This window comes from Pyrgilauda ruficollis, unplaced genomic scaffold (genome assembly GCF_017590135.1).
Source record: "Pyrgilauda ruficollis isolate IOZ18807 unplaced genomic scaffold, ASM1759013v1 scaffold22, whole genome shotgun sequence".
Lineage (NCBI taxonomy): Eukaryota > Metazoa > Chordata > Aves > Passeriformes > Passeridae > Pyrgilauda > Pyrgilauda ruficollis.
In genome coordinates this window covers 4,804,787-4,825,545 of record NW_024521428.1, presented here as the reverse complement: position 1 = coordinate 4,825,545, position 20,759 = coordinate 4,804,787, and the positions used below count along the sequence as shown (strand labels likewise).

The 20,759-nt window shown below is 40.4% G+C and overlaps 1 protein-coding gene across 3 annotated transcripts in view; it reads left to right on the top strand.

Annotated features, from left to right (window-relative positions):
• The first annotated feature begins 1,407 nt into the window (after window positions 1-1,407).
• TMEM131 (transmembrane protein 131) overlaps window positions 1,408-20,759 on the top strand; it is a 92,190-nt gene continuing 72,838 nt past the window's right edge. For all 3 annotated transcript variants that reach the window (XM_041468463.1, XM_041468464.1, XM_041468462.1), the window contains exon 1: window positions 1,408-1,617. In XM_041468463.1, the coding sequence (XP_041324397.1) occupies window positions 1,452-1,617 (166 nt within the window). In that variant the 5' untranslated portion in view covers window positions 1,408-1,451. The remainder of the gene's footprint in view (window positions 1,618-20,759) is intronic.

The window sequence follows — 20,759 nt, the reverse complement described above, 5'->3', positions numbered from 1 at the left end:
CTCCCTTGAAAATAAACCTAGTTGATGCTGTAGCCATAGTTCAACAAAACAACCACCTCCAGACTTTCAAGGTGTCTTTAGGGAGTTTTAACAATAAAGAACAGCGTATGTTATGACTGTGTAAGAGCCATAACAAATCTTACTATTTTTAGTTAGGCTGTTAGTCAGTCCCTTAGAGACTCTGGCTCTATTACACTACCAAGATCAGTTATACTGTTGTGACAGATGAAACTCAGTTATGTGTTCAACCACTTCAAATCCAGTGTGACGTGTTGGTGGTGAAATGAGCAGTTGAGAATGGCAGATGGCTGCATACAAGTTTTTATTCTAAAAAGCTAATGCAGTTCTTCAGTGAACAGACTGTATTACAGACTTTTGCTCCCGACACTTTATCCAAAACGACTTTGAGACCATCAGTCCTGGAGAGATGATACCCAGTTCACATCTCTTACTGGGAGCATCGCCACGTGGCACACCTGGTATCACAGCTTCTGTCAGCAGTGGTTCCACGACCCATTGCCCAGTGTAACCTCCACTTGACAGACACCAATCTCGTATGTATAACAATGCATCTTCTCCCCACTGCAAATTCACTCCATGCGTTCCCAAAGGCCTTACGGCCACGCGTGTCACCCAAGCAGACAGTGATAGGTACACGTCTTCCCTCAAGAGCGGCAGACGCATGGTGTCACGCCCTAGCTCCAGCACAGGCTCTCACTGCGCCTCTGAGGCATGCAAACCCTCCCAGCCCTCCGCTGCTGCTGTGCCGATAGGACCGGCCCGGCCCAGCAGCTGAGGTAGGGAGAATTCCCTCAGGGTGAAGCAATCGAAACCGCTGCACAACGCTCCGGGCCTCCAGCTGAGAACATAAAACACGGGAAAAGGACAGCAGCACCGGAGAGAAACGCCCCCGTCTCTCCAGCGAGGCCGCGGACAGAAGGAGTTGCCCGCCCGCCGCCATCTTGGACGCCGCGGCTGGAAAGCGCCGACGGCCTCGGCAGGGGAACAACAGCGCCCCCAGCCCGCCCAGGGACCGGGAGAAGAGAGCGCTAAAGAGGCGGAGTGACCCCGCCGCCAATAGCTGGCGCTTACAGCAGATCTAAAATCGCATTTGAAAAAGCTAAAAACAAAAATTAGAAAGAAATAACAATAATAAACGACTAAACCAAAGCAACGTAGCCGGCAGCCCCGCGGCCAGAGCAGGCGGGGCCAGCGGAGGAGCGCCCTGCCCGCAGTTAAAATGGCACCTGTTCTCCGCCCTCGCGCGGTAGGGGCGTGGCCTCGCCAGGGGGCGTGGCGGCCCGTGACACGCGCGTCAGGAGCCGCAGCGCGCGCTCGCGGGGGTGTCCGCCCCGCCCCTCCCCGAGCTCCTCCGCGCGCGCGCCGCGGCCCGGCCGGAGACAGACGCGGACACTCGGCGGACCCGCGGCGGCGGCGGCAGCAGCAGCGCGATGACGGCGGCGCCCGGCTGCCCCCGCTGCTCCCCGCGCTGCCCCCGCTGCTCCCCCGGCAGCTGCCCCTTCCCCCGCGCCGGCGGCTGGGCAGCCGCCTGGCGGGGCGCGGCGCTGCGCTTCGCGCTGGCGCTGCTCCTCCACACGGCCCGGGCCGAGAAGGAAGGTGAGACCCAGATTTCCCTTCCCTTTCTTGTCCTCCTTCCCCCCCCGCTCCTCCTCTTCTTCCTCCGGTGGCGGTGGGGCCGTTGACGGCCGCGGCCCGCGCCCGCTCCCCGGCGGCGGGGTGGGGGGGCGGCTGGGGAGGCGCCCCGGGGTCGCCGTCCCTTGTCCCGCATCCCGCCGGCTCTGCTCTCCCGCCGGCTCCCGCATCCCGCCGCTCCCGCTGCCCGGGTGTGCGGGGAGTCGCGGCGCTGCCTCCCCCGCCCCGCCGGCGCGGCTGCCGGAGTGCGGGTGTGTGTCTGTGTCCGTGTGTGTGTCGCTGACGTTTCGCGGGGGTTTCTCCTCCCTGACAGCAGCGGGGACAGGGATGGAGCTGGAGCTGCCCTTTAAACAGGGGAAAGGGAAATAAATAAATAAATGAAACAGGAGGCTTTCTCGCGTTGAGCTGGTTTCCCTGCGGCAGGCTTCCAGCAGGAGACGAAGCCAAGCCAAACATGCTGGCGAAGCTGCATGAGAAAGGGCAGAAATGCACGCTTTTGCATGGGTTGGATTTTGATCCCTCACCGAGTACAGTGGGACACCCCTTTTCCTCCCCCAAACTTTTGACAGGTTTCCGGAGCCTTTGCAGAGTCGATGGCGTTTTCTCCAAACTTTATTATAAAGTCCTTGTCTGACTTTCCCTAACTTGTAGTGTCTGTGATTTTGGCGTGAAGTCTTTTCATTGTGGTTTAGCAAGGAAAAAAAGCCCCGAGCGAAACACCTAAGCATAATCTGTAGCATTGCTGAGAACAGCTTTCAAGCATTTCCAAGGTGCAGACTTGTAGTCTGCTTGAAAGCATGGCTGTGTGGCAGCATGAAAAAGCAGCAGGTAAATATAATGTATTACTAAAGTAGGTGAAACAGATTTACTTTGGCCGGCCAGGAGAATTTGCTTTTCAGGCAAGTTGCTGCACCAGAGGAGGGAGGAGATTGAGGTCTGACAGGAAGAAAGGGAATAAGAATAAAAAAGAATAAGAAGAAAAAGGATATGGAATAGGAGCTTAGCATTGAGGGTCTAGTCCTATGCCTAGACCAGACTTGAGGGAAGAAGTACATCCTAATAAGGCATGTATAAAAAAAAAAAGTAGCTATACCTTTTTAAAGAAGGGCTTAATTCCAGTAATTTCCTAGTAGCTTCTTTTTTACAAATACGAGTATGTTGATATTAAGGTGATTAAAAACCCAAATCATTTGTTGCACAGCCACTCTTGTTGACTTTGTCTACAGGGGGTGTAAATATTCAGAAAACAGCGTGAGTATGATCCCATATCCTTAGAGAGATTAGAATGTGTAAGTTTGCCAGTGTGGCCTGTATTGTCTTGAGGTACTAAAAGAGTTTAAATGCTTGAGAAATTTCTATTTTTATCTCTTATTGTGATTGCATTCCTTCACAGGTAATAAGGTTTATAAGCTTTGTCAGTGATGTCATATACTGGTATGATGGAATTGATTCATACTCTAAAAGTTGTGACAGCTGGGGCCATGGTCTGGTTGGTTCGTTTGTGAAGAAGATACTGGGTTTTTTTCTCTATGGACTTTCTTGGCATTCCTAAATAAACAAGGGCAGTTTTAGATTCACAGAGTTTGAACAGATACGATTGAACCCTCTAAAGAAAATTGAATAGTTTGTACTGATAATGTTCACTTCTGTTTATACAGTCTATTACTTAAAACTTATCCCAGCAACACATCCCTCATTTTCAAAAGGTGAATTTGTTTCTCAACTAGAATGTGACTTTCTTTTAGTCTTCAGATTTCTGGCATTTGCTTTTCCTGCCAAGTGTTTTGCTGCTTGGGGTAGTCTATGAGTGGTACATCTAAGGTCACCAATAAGTGTTTCTCTGGTGTTTGGTTTTTTTTCTCAGTTACTCATCTTTTATGGACTCCTGAGCAGAATTCACTGGCAATCTGCATTTGTGGATCACATGTTGGAAAGTGTTGTCTTGCTTCCATTCGCTGAGTGCAATGACTGTTTAAACCGTGGATTAAAAAAAAAGCAAAACAAAACATAAACCGAACAATTTTAAAGCAAGACAAATATTAAAGGGACTTGTGAGATCTAGTCCCACTGATCTTAAGCTACAATATAAGTGCCAGTCTGCAAGAGGTAGTGATTGAGTACAGGAGAGGAAGGATCACTTTGGACACTGGGCCTTGAGACCAAGATGGGAGCTCAAACTGAAACGGTAGTTGAGAAGAGAGGAGGGGAGGGTGTTCAGGCTCTGTCCTTAAGTGCCTTAGCTTTTACCAGGTTGTGTCAAGTTAAACGTAGTAAGACAGTTTAAAAATAATAAGTCAGGAAGCAGGGAAGTAGCTAGGAATATCCTTTCCATCTCCCAACTGTGGGCATACATTTTTCACTACAGCTGCAGGAAGGAAGCTGTGGAGAGGGATTAGGGCTGAGGTTGTGCATTGTTGTTCCTGAGCACTGCCGAGTTGAAGGTGGCTGTAGTAAGACACAGTGCAGTTTGTACTCCAGAGAAGTTGCTGCAGAAAAAACTTGATAGAAGCAAGTGCCAGGTGAATAGTGTGAGAAGAATAGATCAGAATATGACAAAAGAAAATGAAAAATGAATGTAGAGGACACTCTGTTCCTCTTACCTTGCATATACATGAGGAGAAACTGGGGGAATGATGGAGCTGATGGGGAGAGAGAAGATTATGCTGGCTTCCTGTGGAGAAGAACCAGCAAGCAGTTCTTTATTGATGGAACTGTCGCAAGTAGAAAGAAGATTGATGCTGGAGTGTTCTAGATAGACATGAATATTTGTAGTACCCAATCTTAGTAAAGGAGTTTGAGGGGGGGGAAATGTAACATAAATGTCTTTGTCTAAAAGCAAAGAGCAAAACTGAAATTGTTTGTGTGTTCTAGCTGTAAATCAAAGTCTTGAGGAGCTGTGACATTGCTGTATGCTCTCTCTGTGCTAGAGAAATAGAACTTCTGGAAATTATCTGGTATCCGAACAGATAGCAGAGTAAACTGTGATTGAACCAGCCAGAGAACCTTAAACATCAATTTCAGACTAAACACTGATATGTGGCTTTTCTTTTTTTTTGTGCCTAGCTGGGTCCTCATGGGTGCCCATGTATTGCTGAGGAATGAGTAAGACTGAGAAGGTTGTAAAATTTTATGTTTGAGTTTTTTTTTTCAGTTAGGAAATCTGTGAACCATTGCAAAAGAATGGCATGGCAGGAAAAAAAATTCAGTCTCAAAGAGCCTCTTGCTATTTAGGAGGGGCAAAAAATAACTTTTGTTTGTTTGGTGTTTTGTTTGTTTTGTTTTGGGGTTTGTTTTGTTTTGTGGGATTTTTTTTTTTTGGGGGGGAGGGGGGAAGACACACAACATACACAGAATAGCTTCCTGGGTTTTAGTTGCTGGAAGCCATAGTAATGCCATAACCCCATGGTAAGTTAAGTGTTTTGAAGATAAATGTCTGACATGAGGATGCTTTTTTACCTGAACTGTTTTGTGTTAGTTCCCTTATTTGTATACATTTATGTATTTTTAGAAAATCTTCATTTTATAAAACTAATTGTTTTTAGAAAATCCCCTTTTATTTGGCCAGCTGACTGAAAGCCTGTTGAGACTACTTTGATAGTTCTCTTACCTACTCATCTGCTCACAACATAGGTGCAGATAGAGCAAGGCTGATTTAGGATATGTTTAATCACTTGTAGTTTTTGAAGTAACATCTTAGTGCTGGATCTGGGAAAAAAATCTATTTAAGCATGTACATTATGAAACAAGATAGACCAGTGAAAATAGTTTTCTTTTTCTTAATGCTTGATGTATTCTCTTCTAGCTTCCTAGAAACCAAGTTACTTACTGAGTGTAAGTGGGATATTGTCATCAGAGCAGTGCACTGATATGTTGGAATTCTGCTTCCATTTTTGTCATTCCTTCTAATCTCAAACAAATAACTTTGGCTTTATGTTTTTTACTGATATCTAAAATAGCAAACCAGGATACTTCAGAGGAGTACCAAAACTAGATTAATATTAGAAGATGATTGAGAGAAAGCTTGTATGTTTAATATTATAAAAAGTCTCTTCACATATACTGCCTGTTTGTCATATCCTGCTGTCAGAACTAATCTACAGCATGCCAGCTTTTACTTTTATGGTGGTGTTTTTACCCTGGCTTAAATCAAAATTTGATTCAGAAAGAGTGACCTCAATCAAACTGAAAACACTCCAGCAGTTGAAGTAGCACATCAGAATCATGAAGAGTGTGAGGAAAACAAAGTGGATAAAAACTGACCATGCTATCTCACTGTGGTTTTGAAACTTAAGTGTGGGACAGCTGATTAGGTCTGCGCTGTCTGTGCACTTGTGAATGAAAAATATCGACCACGTGCTTGGATTGAATGTGCTTACTTGCTTGTGAAATCTTTGGATTAAAATAAAGGAAAAATTTTACTGCAGTGGACAGGAAGTTGAGACCCCATATTCTCCGTGACCTTCAATGTAATCTCAAAGTGGGTGCTGTTCTCTCCCTGCAACTCTTTCTTCCTCACTGGTGTTCAGTTATATTGCATGTGTGAAGCAGACTGGAGTCCCCTGACTGTAGAGGTCCATTGAAGGATGGTGTGCTCAGTTCAGGGCCTTGGATTGTCATCTCTTGAAAGAACTTGCTATGGATTTGTGTAGTGTCTAATATGATGAAATTCCACCAGAGTGTGCGGAAGTCAATAGGCGTTGTATTATGTAAAGCTTTCAGTTGTGATTTTTTTTTTTGTGAATGATTGCAATATGGATTGCTCTGAGTCATTTGGATGTATTTGTGCATTTTAAAATTTTCAGCTGTTTGCTTGGACATTTGCTGTGAGTCACTTTACTTCAAAGCCTACCCAGTTTTACACTGCTTAAAATGATATGCGTTATGGTTCCACAGTGTGATTTACTGAGTCTGCAAGTTCAAATAATCTTTTCAAACAGTAAACTTGGTAAATGAGCTGAGAGTCTGACAGTGAATGGTGGATGCTGTGGTTCATGCATAACGAGCAGTAAAAGTTATGTGACTGAAGCACAGGGTAGAACCAGTTTGGTTTGTTCCTGTGTTTGTGGGTTCGGCAAGAACAGGAGTCTATAATGATCTCTTATTTCTCTTGCTTGTACCTTCTGTCCAGTGTAGCACCCCGACTTTGTCAGTCTACAGCATGAACCTACCTGGGTACAACAGGCACTCAAGAAAGTGTTTTTTTTTCTCTAGAAAACAGCAGTTGAATTAAATTTCTACTCTTCATAGTAATAAGTGGGGGTACTTGGAAATACACTGAGTAATACCTTGAGCAGCCTCCTCTAACTAGAAGTTCTCTGATCAGGTGACTGGGGTGGAGCCTCTGGGGTCACATCCAGCCTGCATTATGCTGTAGTTCCAAAAGTTGAGCACAGTTGGTCCTTACAATGGAAGCAGCTGATTTGATCCATTCATACTGTGGGAGTTAGCAAACTTGAGTTTGAACTAAAGTTATTTTTAAAATAATTCCTGTTTTTTAAAAAAATTGTGTTAGTATTTCAGCATTTTAATTATAATTAATTATACCAAGACAGAGGATGCAGAATTTCTTCTTGCATAGGGAGAAACCAAAGGAACCAGTGACCATTAGAGCTAAAGACTTCCGGTTTATCTTTCTAGTCATAAATACAAGCAAAGAAAAAACTTGTGTCAGATATGGATTTGTTAGAGGCAGCTGTTAACATTTTAATGGGATGCAAGATTGTTGTGTGTTTCTGTATTCTCAAGTATCCTTATAGAATAATTAGTGATTTACTGACTGCAGCAAAGATGTAATGCAGCATTTGCATTTGACATTTTTGAAATATGGTTTTAACATTTTCTCATAAGCAGCCTGGGATAACTTTTGCTTTGGAATATTAAAGGGACTAAACCAGGATCATGTCTGTCTGTCTCTCTCTTAGAAAACCTTGGATGTAATGGGGAAATAGCAGAGAGCTGAAGGATTGCCACGTAATTCCAAAATTGAGGTGGAAAAAAATTAGGAAAAAAATTGAGGTGTTTCACTAGTTTGAGATTTTCCTGCTACAATTACCAGATTAATATTCTCACTAAGACTACCATAGATGTGTTTTTAATACTTCTTCTCTTACCGCCTGGCATAGCTTGCAACAGAGAACCATCTGAAAACAGGAGTTTTGCTGTCCTTATCAAATTGCTTTTAGAGATGTATGAGTGAAGTTTAGTGGAAGGAACTGTACAGGAAATGAAACTACACTACAGCTCCTTCTGTCTGTGTACTCTATGAAGCTACAAAATGTTATGGAATACAACTGTTTGGCTGACTAATGCAACACGCTTAGTTTTTTAAAGTCATTTTAAAAACAGATCAATTCCCTGTTGTTCATGAAGCAATTTGTCTTCGCAATGTCTTAGCGTTATCTGAGGGTTTTTTCAGTCGAACACCTAGATCTATGTTGGACTGTATGGATTCAGTGTAATAGGATGTGCATGGACATCTAAAGTTACTTAAACTAGAAAAATCCCAGAAAACCCTTGATTATAGGGTTAGGTTTTTTAAAGTTGTTTAAGTGAGAAAGCACAGCTATTATGATGTTAAAGAGATTAAATCACCATTTGAAGGAGTGATGATAGGAGACAAAGTTGTAAACAAGCATGGTACCAGTTTAAGTAGTTCACATTTCCTAATAAGTGTCATAATATGTTAAATTAATTTAAAGACTGGTTATCTGAAGATTGTAAATGAATAGGAAATCATCTAGAAACAGAAGAAGTCTAAGTGAATCATTGATTTGCACCAACATACTGTACAAATATTTACAGGTGGATTTTGTAGATAATGATAAAAACTATCTGGGCAACTAGATAAACTGCAAGGTATATGGTTTTGGTTTATTTCCAGCAGTGGTTCATGCTCTACCTCAGAGGCTGACTACAAGGAGTTCTTCCTGGCTCTATTCTGGGACCTGTCCTGCTTTAGATCTTTGTCGCCGATCTGGAGTTGGAATGTACCAATACTCAAGGACAAGTCTGCATTTTGGAGAGACCTGAGCAGGACAGAACAATGAGCTGACAGGACCTTCACGAAATCCAAAAAGGAGAAATGGAAAGCCCTTTATATGGGACAGAATAATCACCTGCAGGGAATACAACCTGGAAGTGCAGTTCATGAGTCAGCAATGTACCCTGGCAACATATAGGAGTGTAGCCACTGGGCTGAACAACGTGATTATTCCTGTTTAGTCAGCACTTAATAGAACACACCTAAACCACTGTGTCTAGTTTTGTTCTCTGCCATCCCACTGGAAGTCTGCAAGGATGGTCAATATGTGCATGACCTATGAATGGAGGCTGAGGGATCTTGTGGTAGCATGCCAATATCAAAGTAGTTTATGGAGCAGAATGGAGCCGACTTCTCACAGAGGTGCATGGCTGGAGCCTGAGACAGTGGCCATAAAGTTAAACAGGGGAGGTTTGTTTTGTGCGAGGAGATGCTGCTCTCTGATGATCTGAGTAAGAGAGGCGCTTAAATAAAATAGCACCATAAAATAGCATTGAAAATTCTGTTTATTAAATCTAACCATATAAAGAGAGAGTTGTGCAGATAATCTTGGATTTCTTTTGATGCTGAGAACCCTGAATTGTGCAGCACCAAACAGACCTTTCAAGGATCTATGTGCAACACACTATGCACACCCCATCCATAGAAAGGTTACCCTGTTTTGCTCTTTAGCTGGATTTCCTTGCAAGAAGACAGCTCTATTCATAATTTTTGCTGTCAGGTAGAAAGGATGTTCACATGGGAACTTCCTTCTGCACTTTCAGATAAAGCAAGGCCACCCAAGTGGCATAATCGCTGGTGGTGTTGATTGCAGCTTCTCTGTTTCAGAGGGCTGTCTGGGCTCCCCCTGCAGCCACGGAGTACGTGCAGCACGGGCCTGAGGACCAGCCCAGACATGCAGCCCAGCACAGGCGTGGGTCTGCTCGGCTTGGCTCCTGCATGGATCACTGACTCCATCTGTCACGGCCTTCCGGTTAGGATGGCTATGATCTACCTTGACATAATCAGTCTGTATTTCACCATGAGGCTGGTCAGGCATCGAAACAGGTTCTCTAAGGAGGTTATGGAAGCTCTGCCTTTGGAGGTTTTCAAGGCCCAGCTAAATGACAGCCTAAAGAAACATCATCCAAATTCAGCATTCACTGTACTTCTGCAGAAGGTTGAGCTGGATGACAATCTTAATGTCCATTCCACCCTCAGTTTCCCTATCTCAATATTTTGTGTCTCCCCTATGATCTTAAAACTTAGTTGGAGCTTGCTATACTTTTGTTGCAGCTGATGGGAATATCTGTAAGACAGAAGTCTGACTTTTTGTGTAACTCCATGGTGAAGCCAGTGCTATGGTAATAGTAATACAGATACAGTTTTGGTAGAAGAGTTGTGATTGTACCAGGAAGCTTCATGGGTTGCTGCATCACTAAAAAAGGGTGATCATAGATAAAAGCAAGACCTTGTCAAACATTCCTTATTTCTGTAATTGTGGATCACGTACACTTTTTTGTCCCCATGTTTTTGTTCTTTCTCTTGAAAAATTTGTTTCAAAAGGAGTATTTGTGTCCCATCTTTCATGTGAAGTGTAATACAGCTGTTAGTTTTTGCCTTTGCCAGCTGCTGGCAATATAGCAGTACATTCAGTTGTGGTTTGCATGTTACTATACAAGATGTATTAAAGTTAACAATCTGTGCAGCTAGTGTGTCTGAGGAAATACTGAGAGATTTGGATAGTTAATGTTGTGAAGTTTCTGACTATTCCACTCTTGCAGTGGAGGACGTGGACTTGATCCTTACTAGAAACCGTTTCCTTCTTGTGTGTTTGCTTTGGTATTCTGAACTGTGTGTAACTTCAATCTGTGGAGCCAGCAACAGGCAGTTTAGAGGTACCAGAAATTACCATTATTTAGTGTGTGCTAGGAAGCACTGAGGCTACTCTTGCCCTCTGAGTTGTCTCTCCTAAGTATAAGAAGATTAGGAAGGGGTGTGTGTGTGTGTAACTTTTTTGTTATGATACTTTTATATTATTATATATCTTGTCAGTTGCCTTTTGTGGAGCTTAACTAGTCAGGATGTGTCCATATACCTTTGGCTGACTGTATCATCCAAAATATTCAAAAGATTAATAAATTCCTTGTTTTGGGAGAAATGTCCCAATGATTTGATGTTGAAGGAGAGATGGTTGTCATTGACAGAGTCTGAATCTTCAGAGGTGAAGTCACTCTGCCAATCAGTACTACTGAATGTTATTATCTGATGGAGAAAAGATTGAAATGAACTTCCAGTTCATCAGGGGAAATTTGATCAGAGTTTTAGTACTTGATGAGTGCTGTGAATTCTTCCTTTGATTAAATGAGATTTCTCTAGGGAAAAAGACTAGACTAAGGATCTCAGAGATTGAATAAAGCATTTATTTATTTAGCATTATTTAATTAATTATCCTTTAAAAATAGCTGTTTTGTGAGAAAACCCCTCTAATGTTGAATTTAGCAAAGGTGTGCCTGTTTAGGTTGAGGCTGAGTATTAGGCGTATCAAAGTAGAAATGAAAACTATTTTTGTGTGAAGGCTTGTCTTAGGGGGCAGCTAAGTGATGAGTGAATTAGATGTCTCTCCATAACATCTTCTGTCACTAAGCCTAAGGGTTTGGAATTATTGGGTGAAATCATGATCTGTGTTGCACCGGGTGTCAACTTAGATCATCACAGCTGTTTGTAAAAGACTCTGACCAGAAGAGATTGTTTATTTACTTCTGAGGGGTAACTGCTTCCAAGGTATTGTAGGTAGCTAAATTGCATTTCTGCAAGCATTTGATTTCCCTATGCCTACTTGCACCTTTAATTTCTTATTAATGTTTTTGGAGTGTTCCTCCCAAACTGAAATTCGCCTGTTTTGTTCAATTGTTTTTGCTCTGTGTTTTATCGTCTTTCAAAACTTTCAGTTGTTCTTCTCCACCCTTTTCTCCTCTGGTTTTATCAGACCTTGCAGCCGGTTTTTTCCTGTTGGTGGGCTGTGTTCCCTCATGGCAAGTCAACAGAGTGCTGTGCTCAGCAATCAATAAGTAGTGTAACTGCCACGTCATTAACACTATGGCTTTAACATCAGGCCTTTGCTACCTTTTCCTGGCCTTCAGTTGTTGTATTTATAAATTTTATATGGTAGCTGAACCAGCATTATCTCGCCACTCTTTTTCACTTGTCGTCAGGCTTAATAGCTGTTTCCAGTGGACACTCGAGTGTTGCCAAGTGAGCATAGGAGGGGCGGGGATCTGTGCTCCTCCCTGCCAATGATACTTCTCTGCAGTAACTTGGTATTAACCAAGTCGCAACTGTTACACAACAAAACCTAAACAATTGTGTTGTTCTCGTACCCTTGTTGTTCTAAAAATTTATGCAGTTCCACCTTGGTAACTGACCAAGGAAAAAAGGGAGGAGGCAAAATCAGGGCAGGGAGGAGAGCAGAATTCTCACTTAGTAGACGTCTGTTTCTGTGCCATAAGGTGAGTGATAGAAAGCATTCTCTGTAGCAGGTAGCGAGGTAGGAGTGCGGATGGAAAACTGAGCAGGGTCCACAGAGCATAAGCTGTAGCTCTTACCTGATTCACCTTTCCAGCAAGACATTTGGATGGCAGGAGGTGTCTGCCTGGCTCTGTCACCTTCCTGTTCTGTGGAGGGTTTTTTGGAAACTGTAAAAATTGCATCTCCCTTCCTGTTTTCTATGGTGTGGAGAGCAATGCTTGATCTCGGTCGGTTTTTATTAAGGTCATTAATCATCCTGGATGTACCTTTTAGGTGGGTCTTTGCACTGTGTCGATAGAACCCATTTTTTTGAGTAACTGGGGGTCTGTTCACTGGTTCATTTCATAAGAGTACAAGTTTGGAAGACTGATGTTAATGGTAATAGCTGAAATTGTCATTTAATGCATTGTTCTCCTGAGGCTCCAGAAGCTGTGAACTGACTGCTGTTTCTGGCAAGCTACAAATTGAATGTTGCTATATGCTATAATTGTTTCTATATGCTAAAAAGATTAGAATCCCATTAAGTGCATGTTATCTTTTTGCACATCCGTTTTCAGTGCTACATGAGCAGTAAAACTGCCACAATGAAAAGTTTCTAATCTAAAACTTGAGAAATTGAGATAAATCCTTAAGAGTAGTTTGGAGGGACTGTTTTTTTCCCCCCTCTCGTTGCAGTACTACTTACCTTGGTTTTGAGGGTCCAAATAATTTTATGTCTGTACACTTTCAGCAAGAACACATGTATAGGAGTATGATTTAACATATTGAAATTTTAAAATTGCTGTCATTAGAAAGAGTAGAAAGCCACATTTGGTATGGTCCAAAGCAAAAAGATAGATGCTATTTGCAGATGTTTGTTTTCTCTCTATCTCCCTTTTAAATTTTTTACTCTCTTTAAATGATTTCTGAGAAGTTTGCATGAGTGTCAGGATTATTGTTCTCTTTGGCTTAAAAATAGCGTGCATGAAAGTTTTTCTCCTGCTTAGAGAATTATTTCTCCTTTTTGTTTAATTTTGTAAACAAATTATTTTAAAATAAGTTTTCTCATTCATGCTCCCTATGAATGGAATTGAGTATTACTTCTTGAGAAGCATTTTGGAGCCAGGAAATAAATATCTTTGGAGGAGCTAATGAAATTTTTGAAGGGTTTAAAAATAAAGTGCCAACTTAAAGCATCTGGCAGCTTTCAAAGTAGTATTTTGGTGGGTTTTTTTCCCAGTGAAGTTTTATGGCCTTTATTGCTACCACCTCAAGTCTGCCATTTTGGCCAATAGCAGATGTTTTTTTACACTCATTACCAAAAAACTAGATGACAATAAAAATTGCTTTAGTCAAAGTGGATGGAAGTGCACTTTTCTGTAAGGTGGAAGTACAGGCTAAATAAGCATCTGAGAAAAAAGGTGTATGAATAAAATGTAATCTTTGTGTGTGTCAATCTGAAATCATCTAATGTGCTTTTGTTAGGAATGTAAATAAAAGTAGATTGTTAGGTGGAGTATGTGTTACTTTCAGTGAGCTTTTCCGTTTCCATGTATGCTTGTGTGGGTTTTTGCAAGGATATATCTATCACAGAACACATCTAATCAGTGTTAACTGTAAAAGAAACCTTGATGCAGTTGCACTGTCTTCTGAAGCATGAAACACATGTTGTGAGACAGACGTGTGAGCAGTGGCTTCAGGTGGAGACTCACTTTCTTCCTTTCTCAGTCTAAGCAGTAGCTTCGTTGTCTGGAGCCTGTGTTCTGAATCAGAATCATACTGTAACTTTGTGTTTTGTGGCTAGCTTTAAAAACTGAATTGGTGACTGAATTCCTAAAAATCTGCATCAGTCTTAACTAAGGGGAAAAGAGATCAGTGAATGAGCACAATGTGCAACTCTCCTTACTAGGGAAGGGCCTTATTGGCAAAGAAGCTTGTCTTTATCTGAAGGCAGAAATGACACAAAAGTAAGTTAGTGAAAGATTACATGCAGACTTAGTTGGCTGTCAGTGATATGCTCAATTTGTGCTGTTGTGTGCAGTAAAGTAGAAATCATTTGACTTTTTCTCCCTCACTGTGAAATAGTGAGTAGTATGGTCAGGTATTGCAAGTGGTCTGCTGTCTCTGTTTAGTTTTTATTAACTTGGGCATAGGTTGATGCATATGAACTTACTTGAGTATGTGTTGTGTAAAGTCAGAAACTTTTTTTTAACGAGGAGTATAAAATGAGGGCTTTGAACATTCTGTCTTTTTTTTTTTAAATTTAGCTTAATGTATTGCTTTCTCATTCCACATGATGATTGAAGTGCATTATTTAGGGATGGTTCTATTTCAAGTCTAATATATATGAACAGAAAATGCAAATTTGGCCAGTTGGCTTTTTGAGGGATGCTCATTAGAGGTTTTAATAATGAAGAAAGAATTAATATGTTTCTGTGTAAAAGGACTTCGAAGTGTGATGTTTGTACATGTGATCTTTACTGCATTGTGTGTATTTTCTTTGTTGTGATGGCTCTTCCTGAGGTTTGCTGGAAAAATTATTAATTTCCTTATGTTATGGAGTACTGGAAAATAAGCAAATTGCCTAGGTAAGTGCAAGAGGATTTAGCTGGAAAGAAAGACTGCTGGCTGGTGATTCTCACTTGCCTGACATTCACTGTCTCATAAGAGAATGACCTTTTACATTTCCAGTGAAGTCACCTATTGAGACGTAGGCAGAAATCCAGGCTCATAGCTACACTGACTTGTCTGTCTTGGAGAACAGACCTTTTTTAAACAGATTTGGTGTGTTGGACACTGAACTGGGACATGTTTCTTGAGGCTCACCAGACTTCTGTAGTCCTGAAGCTGATTAAAATGGTCACTCGCATTACAGTGTAATACTGTTTTTCCTTATCTGTATGGTATTTTATTTTTTGCAGTGGAATTTTCCATCCATAATAATTTTATTTTTTCATTCTGTATCCACCTACCTGTATTCCCCATGCTGCTCAGTTTTCCACTGTTCAGGATGATTGAAATTGTGTGACGATGCATAAGCAGTTAATTCATAGTCAGAGCTTTAAAAATAACTCGTCCAGGTTTAGTTCTGCACTTTAACCAATAGTGATACAAATGTAGCAATTACAATGACATGGACAGAAGTGAATGGCATTTATCGCATTGTAATTGGCTCATGTGGTTATAGTTACCTTGAAGTGAGCTTAGTCATTAAGACAAAGGGTTAGAAACTGGACTTAAAAAAACCCCCGTAATGTAAATTAGAAATTATTTAAATAATTGACCTTTCCCTTACCTTTTGGTAAGATAGGACAGTATTTTTAGAATTGGGAGAAAATTCGTGGACTAGATGATACAGGTTTGTATAAATACAGTTTATAAGAAAGAAAACTGGTTTAGACAAGACATAGGAAAGAAAACAGTTCTTACAAGTGTGTAAGAGAATATACAAAGATCATTAACATAAAAATAAATCAATGCACTGCTATTGAGCAGCTGTTTCAGACCTAAGTTATATTTCAGAATAGTGTTTTTATAACATAGTTTATAATATAGTGTTTATATATGCCAGAATGTTTCAGACCTAAGTTATATTTCAGAATAGTGTTTTTATAAGTATATATGCCAGAACGTACTTCCCTATTAAAATGAAAAAATTAACAGTGGCTAAATGAAAGATAAGTGTGCAAAGCCACCTTAAAAGTCGGATCTCAGTCAGAGTAGGCCTCATAAACTATAAGCCATGGAGGTTTTTTTGTTGCTGTGCACCAAGAGCCTTGGCATATTCACTGCTTGCATTACATGCAAATTTATTCTGTTTTTGTAATTCAGTCACAGCTAAAGACTGGTGTTTGCTAAAGTGATTTTGATATTAAGTTCCTGTTTGCTTTGGAGATGTGTAGGATTTTAAAGTTTTCTTGTTATTTGATGGTTTATAGGTCTGTATTTTTCTTGTTTTAGCCCCAGATATAGGCTTGGACAAGAGACAATCAAAATAGGGATATGTTTGAGCAAGATTTCTCTATTAGGTGTATAAACTTGTGAAAATATGCTCCTTAAGTTAATTCAGCTACTGTTGGTTTAATTTTCTATCAGGCACTGTGATGTTGTTGGAAAGGGCAGGGGAAAGCATTTAGGAATCCACTTGTAATAATGACTAGATAGTGCTTTCACTGTTCCAGAAAGCTGTGGTTTGGGGATTGGGGGTATGCTTGCGGTGGTGGGTTTTCTTTTGCCATTTTTTAAAGACTTTGAAATGCTTGGAAAGTGCTGTCAGTAGAACAAGCTGTTCTGGAGCAAGTGGAAAGACTAGGTTCATGATCTTTTTCTGATATCTTTTGTGGGCTTTTCATAGTAAAGCTGAAGTTGCATTTTAAAGGTTATAGATTGAAAAAAGAAAATGAAAGAGTATTTTTAGTGTAAGCATCTATGTATTCTGTTAGTAGTGACCTACTGTCTGAAAAGAGGAAACCAAGAATACACAAGATAGAAGCTGAAAAAATTTGACCCTGAAAACATATAATATCGTAGTAGCAAGAGTGACTGAAGTTGTAACAGACTCTCATCAATCTTTTGCTTTTTGCAGAAGTTTGAAAGGATAGAGGCTTTCTCTTGAGAGGAATTTGTGTATAACTCTCAGAAGAAAGTATTCTGTTCAGCACAGCACAGGTGAAGAGGAAATGAGACTAAGATTATTCTGGTCTTGAAATCTGCGGATATGAATATGTATCCTTTTCCTTCTTTGGTCCATGAAAATTTAAAGTTTGACTAATAGCTATTATAATAAACCTTCAGGGCTTCAATTGCCTATAGGGTCAGGAAGAAATTATTTTCCTAATGTGTAATTTGGCTTCTTGGTTGCTGATTTGTGCAGTGTACGATCACGCTGTGACAGCTGAAATGCTTCCTACCCCAAATATTATGTTGTGCCCCTCTTGTAGCAGTCACCAGTCATGTGGCAGGGGTGACTGAAATGGCACAGGCAAGAGTTGTTAATTTCCTGAATTTTATTATTCCAGAGTATTAAAGTACTGGCTACAGTATTAGGCTGGTAATGGACCATGATGGTATCAGTTTAAGCTTTGGGAAGAAGCTTTCCCAGGGGAAATTGTTAGGGACTTAGCAGAAAACAGTCATCTTCCTCTGTAGCATGGGGAATGGTTCACCTAATAAAGCATGCCCAAGTGATCTCATACTTAATTACTTACAGTGACTTTGCACATTGGTAATAACCTATTGTGTATTGGTGACATATGTATTTTGTGTAAAAGGGCAGTAACAACTGGTTTTGGGCTTGCATTGCAAAGTTTGTGAACTTGCTTAGGTCAGGTAGCACAAGTGCAAAAGATGAGCAACTGCTTCTAATTCTGGAACAGGCAAAAAAGGACCCACAAGGGTGCTGTCAGCATTTCACTTTGAAGAAAACTTTGTCCTCTCTGTGGTCCAAGTTGGATGGTTTGAGAGCTGCTCTTAGAGGGATTCGGGTGACTCTTTATGACTCGTCAGTGGAGGTTTTTTAAAATATAATTAGCTTTGCCTCATTTGAATGAGGTGGATTGTTGTTTCATCCCGAATTGAGAGTCTGAGAAGCCAGTTGCAAAAACAAGCTTTCATCTCATGAAGGTATATGTATTTACTTGCCATTTCCTTGCTTTGATGAAATAACCAATAAAGAGAAGTGCAGGCTTGAAAGTTAGTCTAAACCAAAATGAAAGGTATAACCACAGCAACTTCATCAGCGCCTCGGCTGAGATGTGTCTGCTGTGAAATGGACAGCAGCCAGACTTTGCAGTGCATCTGACTTCACCTGGCACTGTCACCTGCTCTCTGAAAACATTTCTTAAGTGATATAGTGATGAATAGCACTTCTGTTTAACAGTGTTATCCACTCAAAATGTTCTGTAATATCTGTTGCTTTGTTCATAAGTTGTTGTAAAGATGAAATAACTTAAGAGTGGCTGAAAAGGTATTTGGGGCATACAGAAGGTCTGTCTGAATTCAAGATGCTTGGGTAGAAAGCTTGGGTGAATTTCTGGAGGCTTCAGTGCATGTTATCCTTGTGAAAGAATTGTTGCTGCTTTCTGCTCTTTGTTGTGATGGTGCATCTCATTTTAATCAGGGAAAAAAAGCCTCAGAAATACTAAGAATTTGTGATTAGATGAAATAGCCTTTTATGCTTTGCTGGTTGTTAATAGATCATTTATATAAAAAGTTGTTTTCTAATGACTTTTTTTGTTTGTGCCTAATGTCACAATCAAATGCTGTGTATTCTCTGTTTCCAAACTAGAGATCTAGACAGCAACAGAATGCCAAAAAGTCCAACTTCAGAGATGCAGTTCCTTTTGATTAATAGGAAGGTTTGCTTGTATCTATAATTTTTAAAATTGTGATTGCTGAACTTCCAGTATATCAAATGCATGCAAAAACATAATTTCATTCTGTATTTCTCCCCAGGTTAAAAACTGAGAATTTTCCCTCTGTGCTAGTTAATCTGTAATTTGGGGTTCTTGTGCAGAGGATAAGCATGACACTTCTGTGAAATCATGATTAACTGTCATATTCTGCGTTTTAACCTAACGTGTCAAGGCTTCATTTTCTTACATCTTGCACTACAACATACTTGGCCTTTTTTCAGTGATTTTAAAACCAAAATTAACCCATGAAATCAATGCCTTGCATCATATGTATTGCCAGTTAAATTAAGAAGAATTCACTTGTTCTTTGTTCTGGTATTAAACTTTGAACTGGTAGACCTCTTGCAGTAATTTATGTTTTAAAAGCCCAAAATTTCATGAACTGTAGGAGTTGATTTTGTAACAACTATTCAAATGCTGTTTTGGTTTGTTTGGTTTTTGTTGTTGTTTTGTTTGGTTTTTTTTAATCTCTTGCCCTATGTTCTGTATAGTTCTTCTATATAAATGATTGACCAAACTCCTGATTCTTGGATCAAGGATCGATTTTTGTTTGTTTTGAGTAACATTAAGGTAATAGCAATAAGCACACACAAAAAAATACTAACTTATTGCTGATACTGCTGACTAGGACTTCTCATGGCACTGTAAATATTGCAGTGTCAGTGTAAATATTGCAGGATGTGTGTTGTTTATGAGCTCCCCCTTTTTCCTCCGTGGTGATTCTCACACTCCACCTGAGCTGGGCTTTCTCAGCCTGTGCCCGTTAGGGTTGTGTGGTGTGGTAGCTTGAAAAGTAATTGTATAAAACTTTGTTGTTTGGGGATCTTTTAAATTTATTTCAGGGGTTTTGCATACGAAAAGAGACTTTTAGAGATGATAGCAGCAGTCTTTGTCTTATATTAAGTTTTACTTTGGGTCATATGAAAGCAAGGTTGTGGAGCTTGTGCCTTTAAGGAGAAGGTATTGAAGTATGTGGGGAAGTCAGGGATGCAGAAGGGGATTTGCAGACAGTGATATGTTAAGTAGCATGGTAAGTTTTGGGTACTGAGTGAGGTGTCACCAAAGCAGCCAGTGAGGAAATGCTTGGGACAAATACATGTCAAAGCTAATGTTTCTCTGTGTGGTAGGTGCCTTTACTCCTGTCTACCAAGAGTACTTTTTGTCTTCTGAAACTATTAACTTTTTTTTTTTTTTTTTTTTTTTAAAGCATCATAGAATGACATTGTTTGTGATGTTATAATAAACAAAGCGTCAAAGTGGGAGACAAAGGTCTATGTCTCCTTTTTCAGACTGGGATTCAAAATCCATCTTCCAGGAGCACACAGTGTACTGGAAAGTCTTTAATTTCTTCTTGTTGAAGTTGTTCCTCTTTGCAGAAAGAGAGGAATGTTATCACTCTCTACTTCATTTAGCACGAATGGTACATGGTAAAGACAGTCATGGAAAAAGGACATAGGGTAGTGGAGGCGTTATTTACAGAAGTTTTTTTTTAAATACAATTTTCTCATTTGAGATTGCTGCTGCAATTTTTTCTAACGACCGCCTTTGTGTGTGTGTGTGAGTAGATTTTTGGGGAAAAATGTGGAATTCTTTGAACCTTTCCTCTTTAAATCATACTCATTCTTGTACAGATTATTATATTTTACAGGAAGAGCAATGCTCTTATTTCTTTGTTTTTAGAAGAAAGTTACATTCCCTACATTTTAAGAGGAATTGAAAAACAATTGCCTAACCAAACATGTAGAGGAAATGAATGGAGTGTTTGAGGATCCTGTATTTGACTGAGGCACGAACTTTTCGTGGAGTTTAGTCTTATGGTACAAACACTGCTAAACTGTTTGAAATTTTAATATGTTCCTGTCAAGATGGAGTGGATTGTTGCCATGCCAAGGATTAGGCTGCAGTGTGAAGGAGGCTTTCCAGATGTACAGTTAAGATTATTGGTGTGTAAATGAAACAGGAATTCTGTTTGTGTCTGAACTCTTTGTGGGCTTAGATGTATTAAACTCATTTGTTCAAGTACCCAGCCTGTCATACTTATTGAAGTATGGAATTGGCTTGGTACAGTCACTCTTTTTTGGGATCCTAGAAGAATTTGTTTTCTTTGGAGTTTAACATTGTTAAGGTAAAAGACAAATTTGCCAAGTGTGGTACTTCTCAAGCAAAGT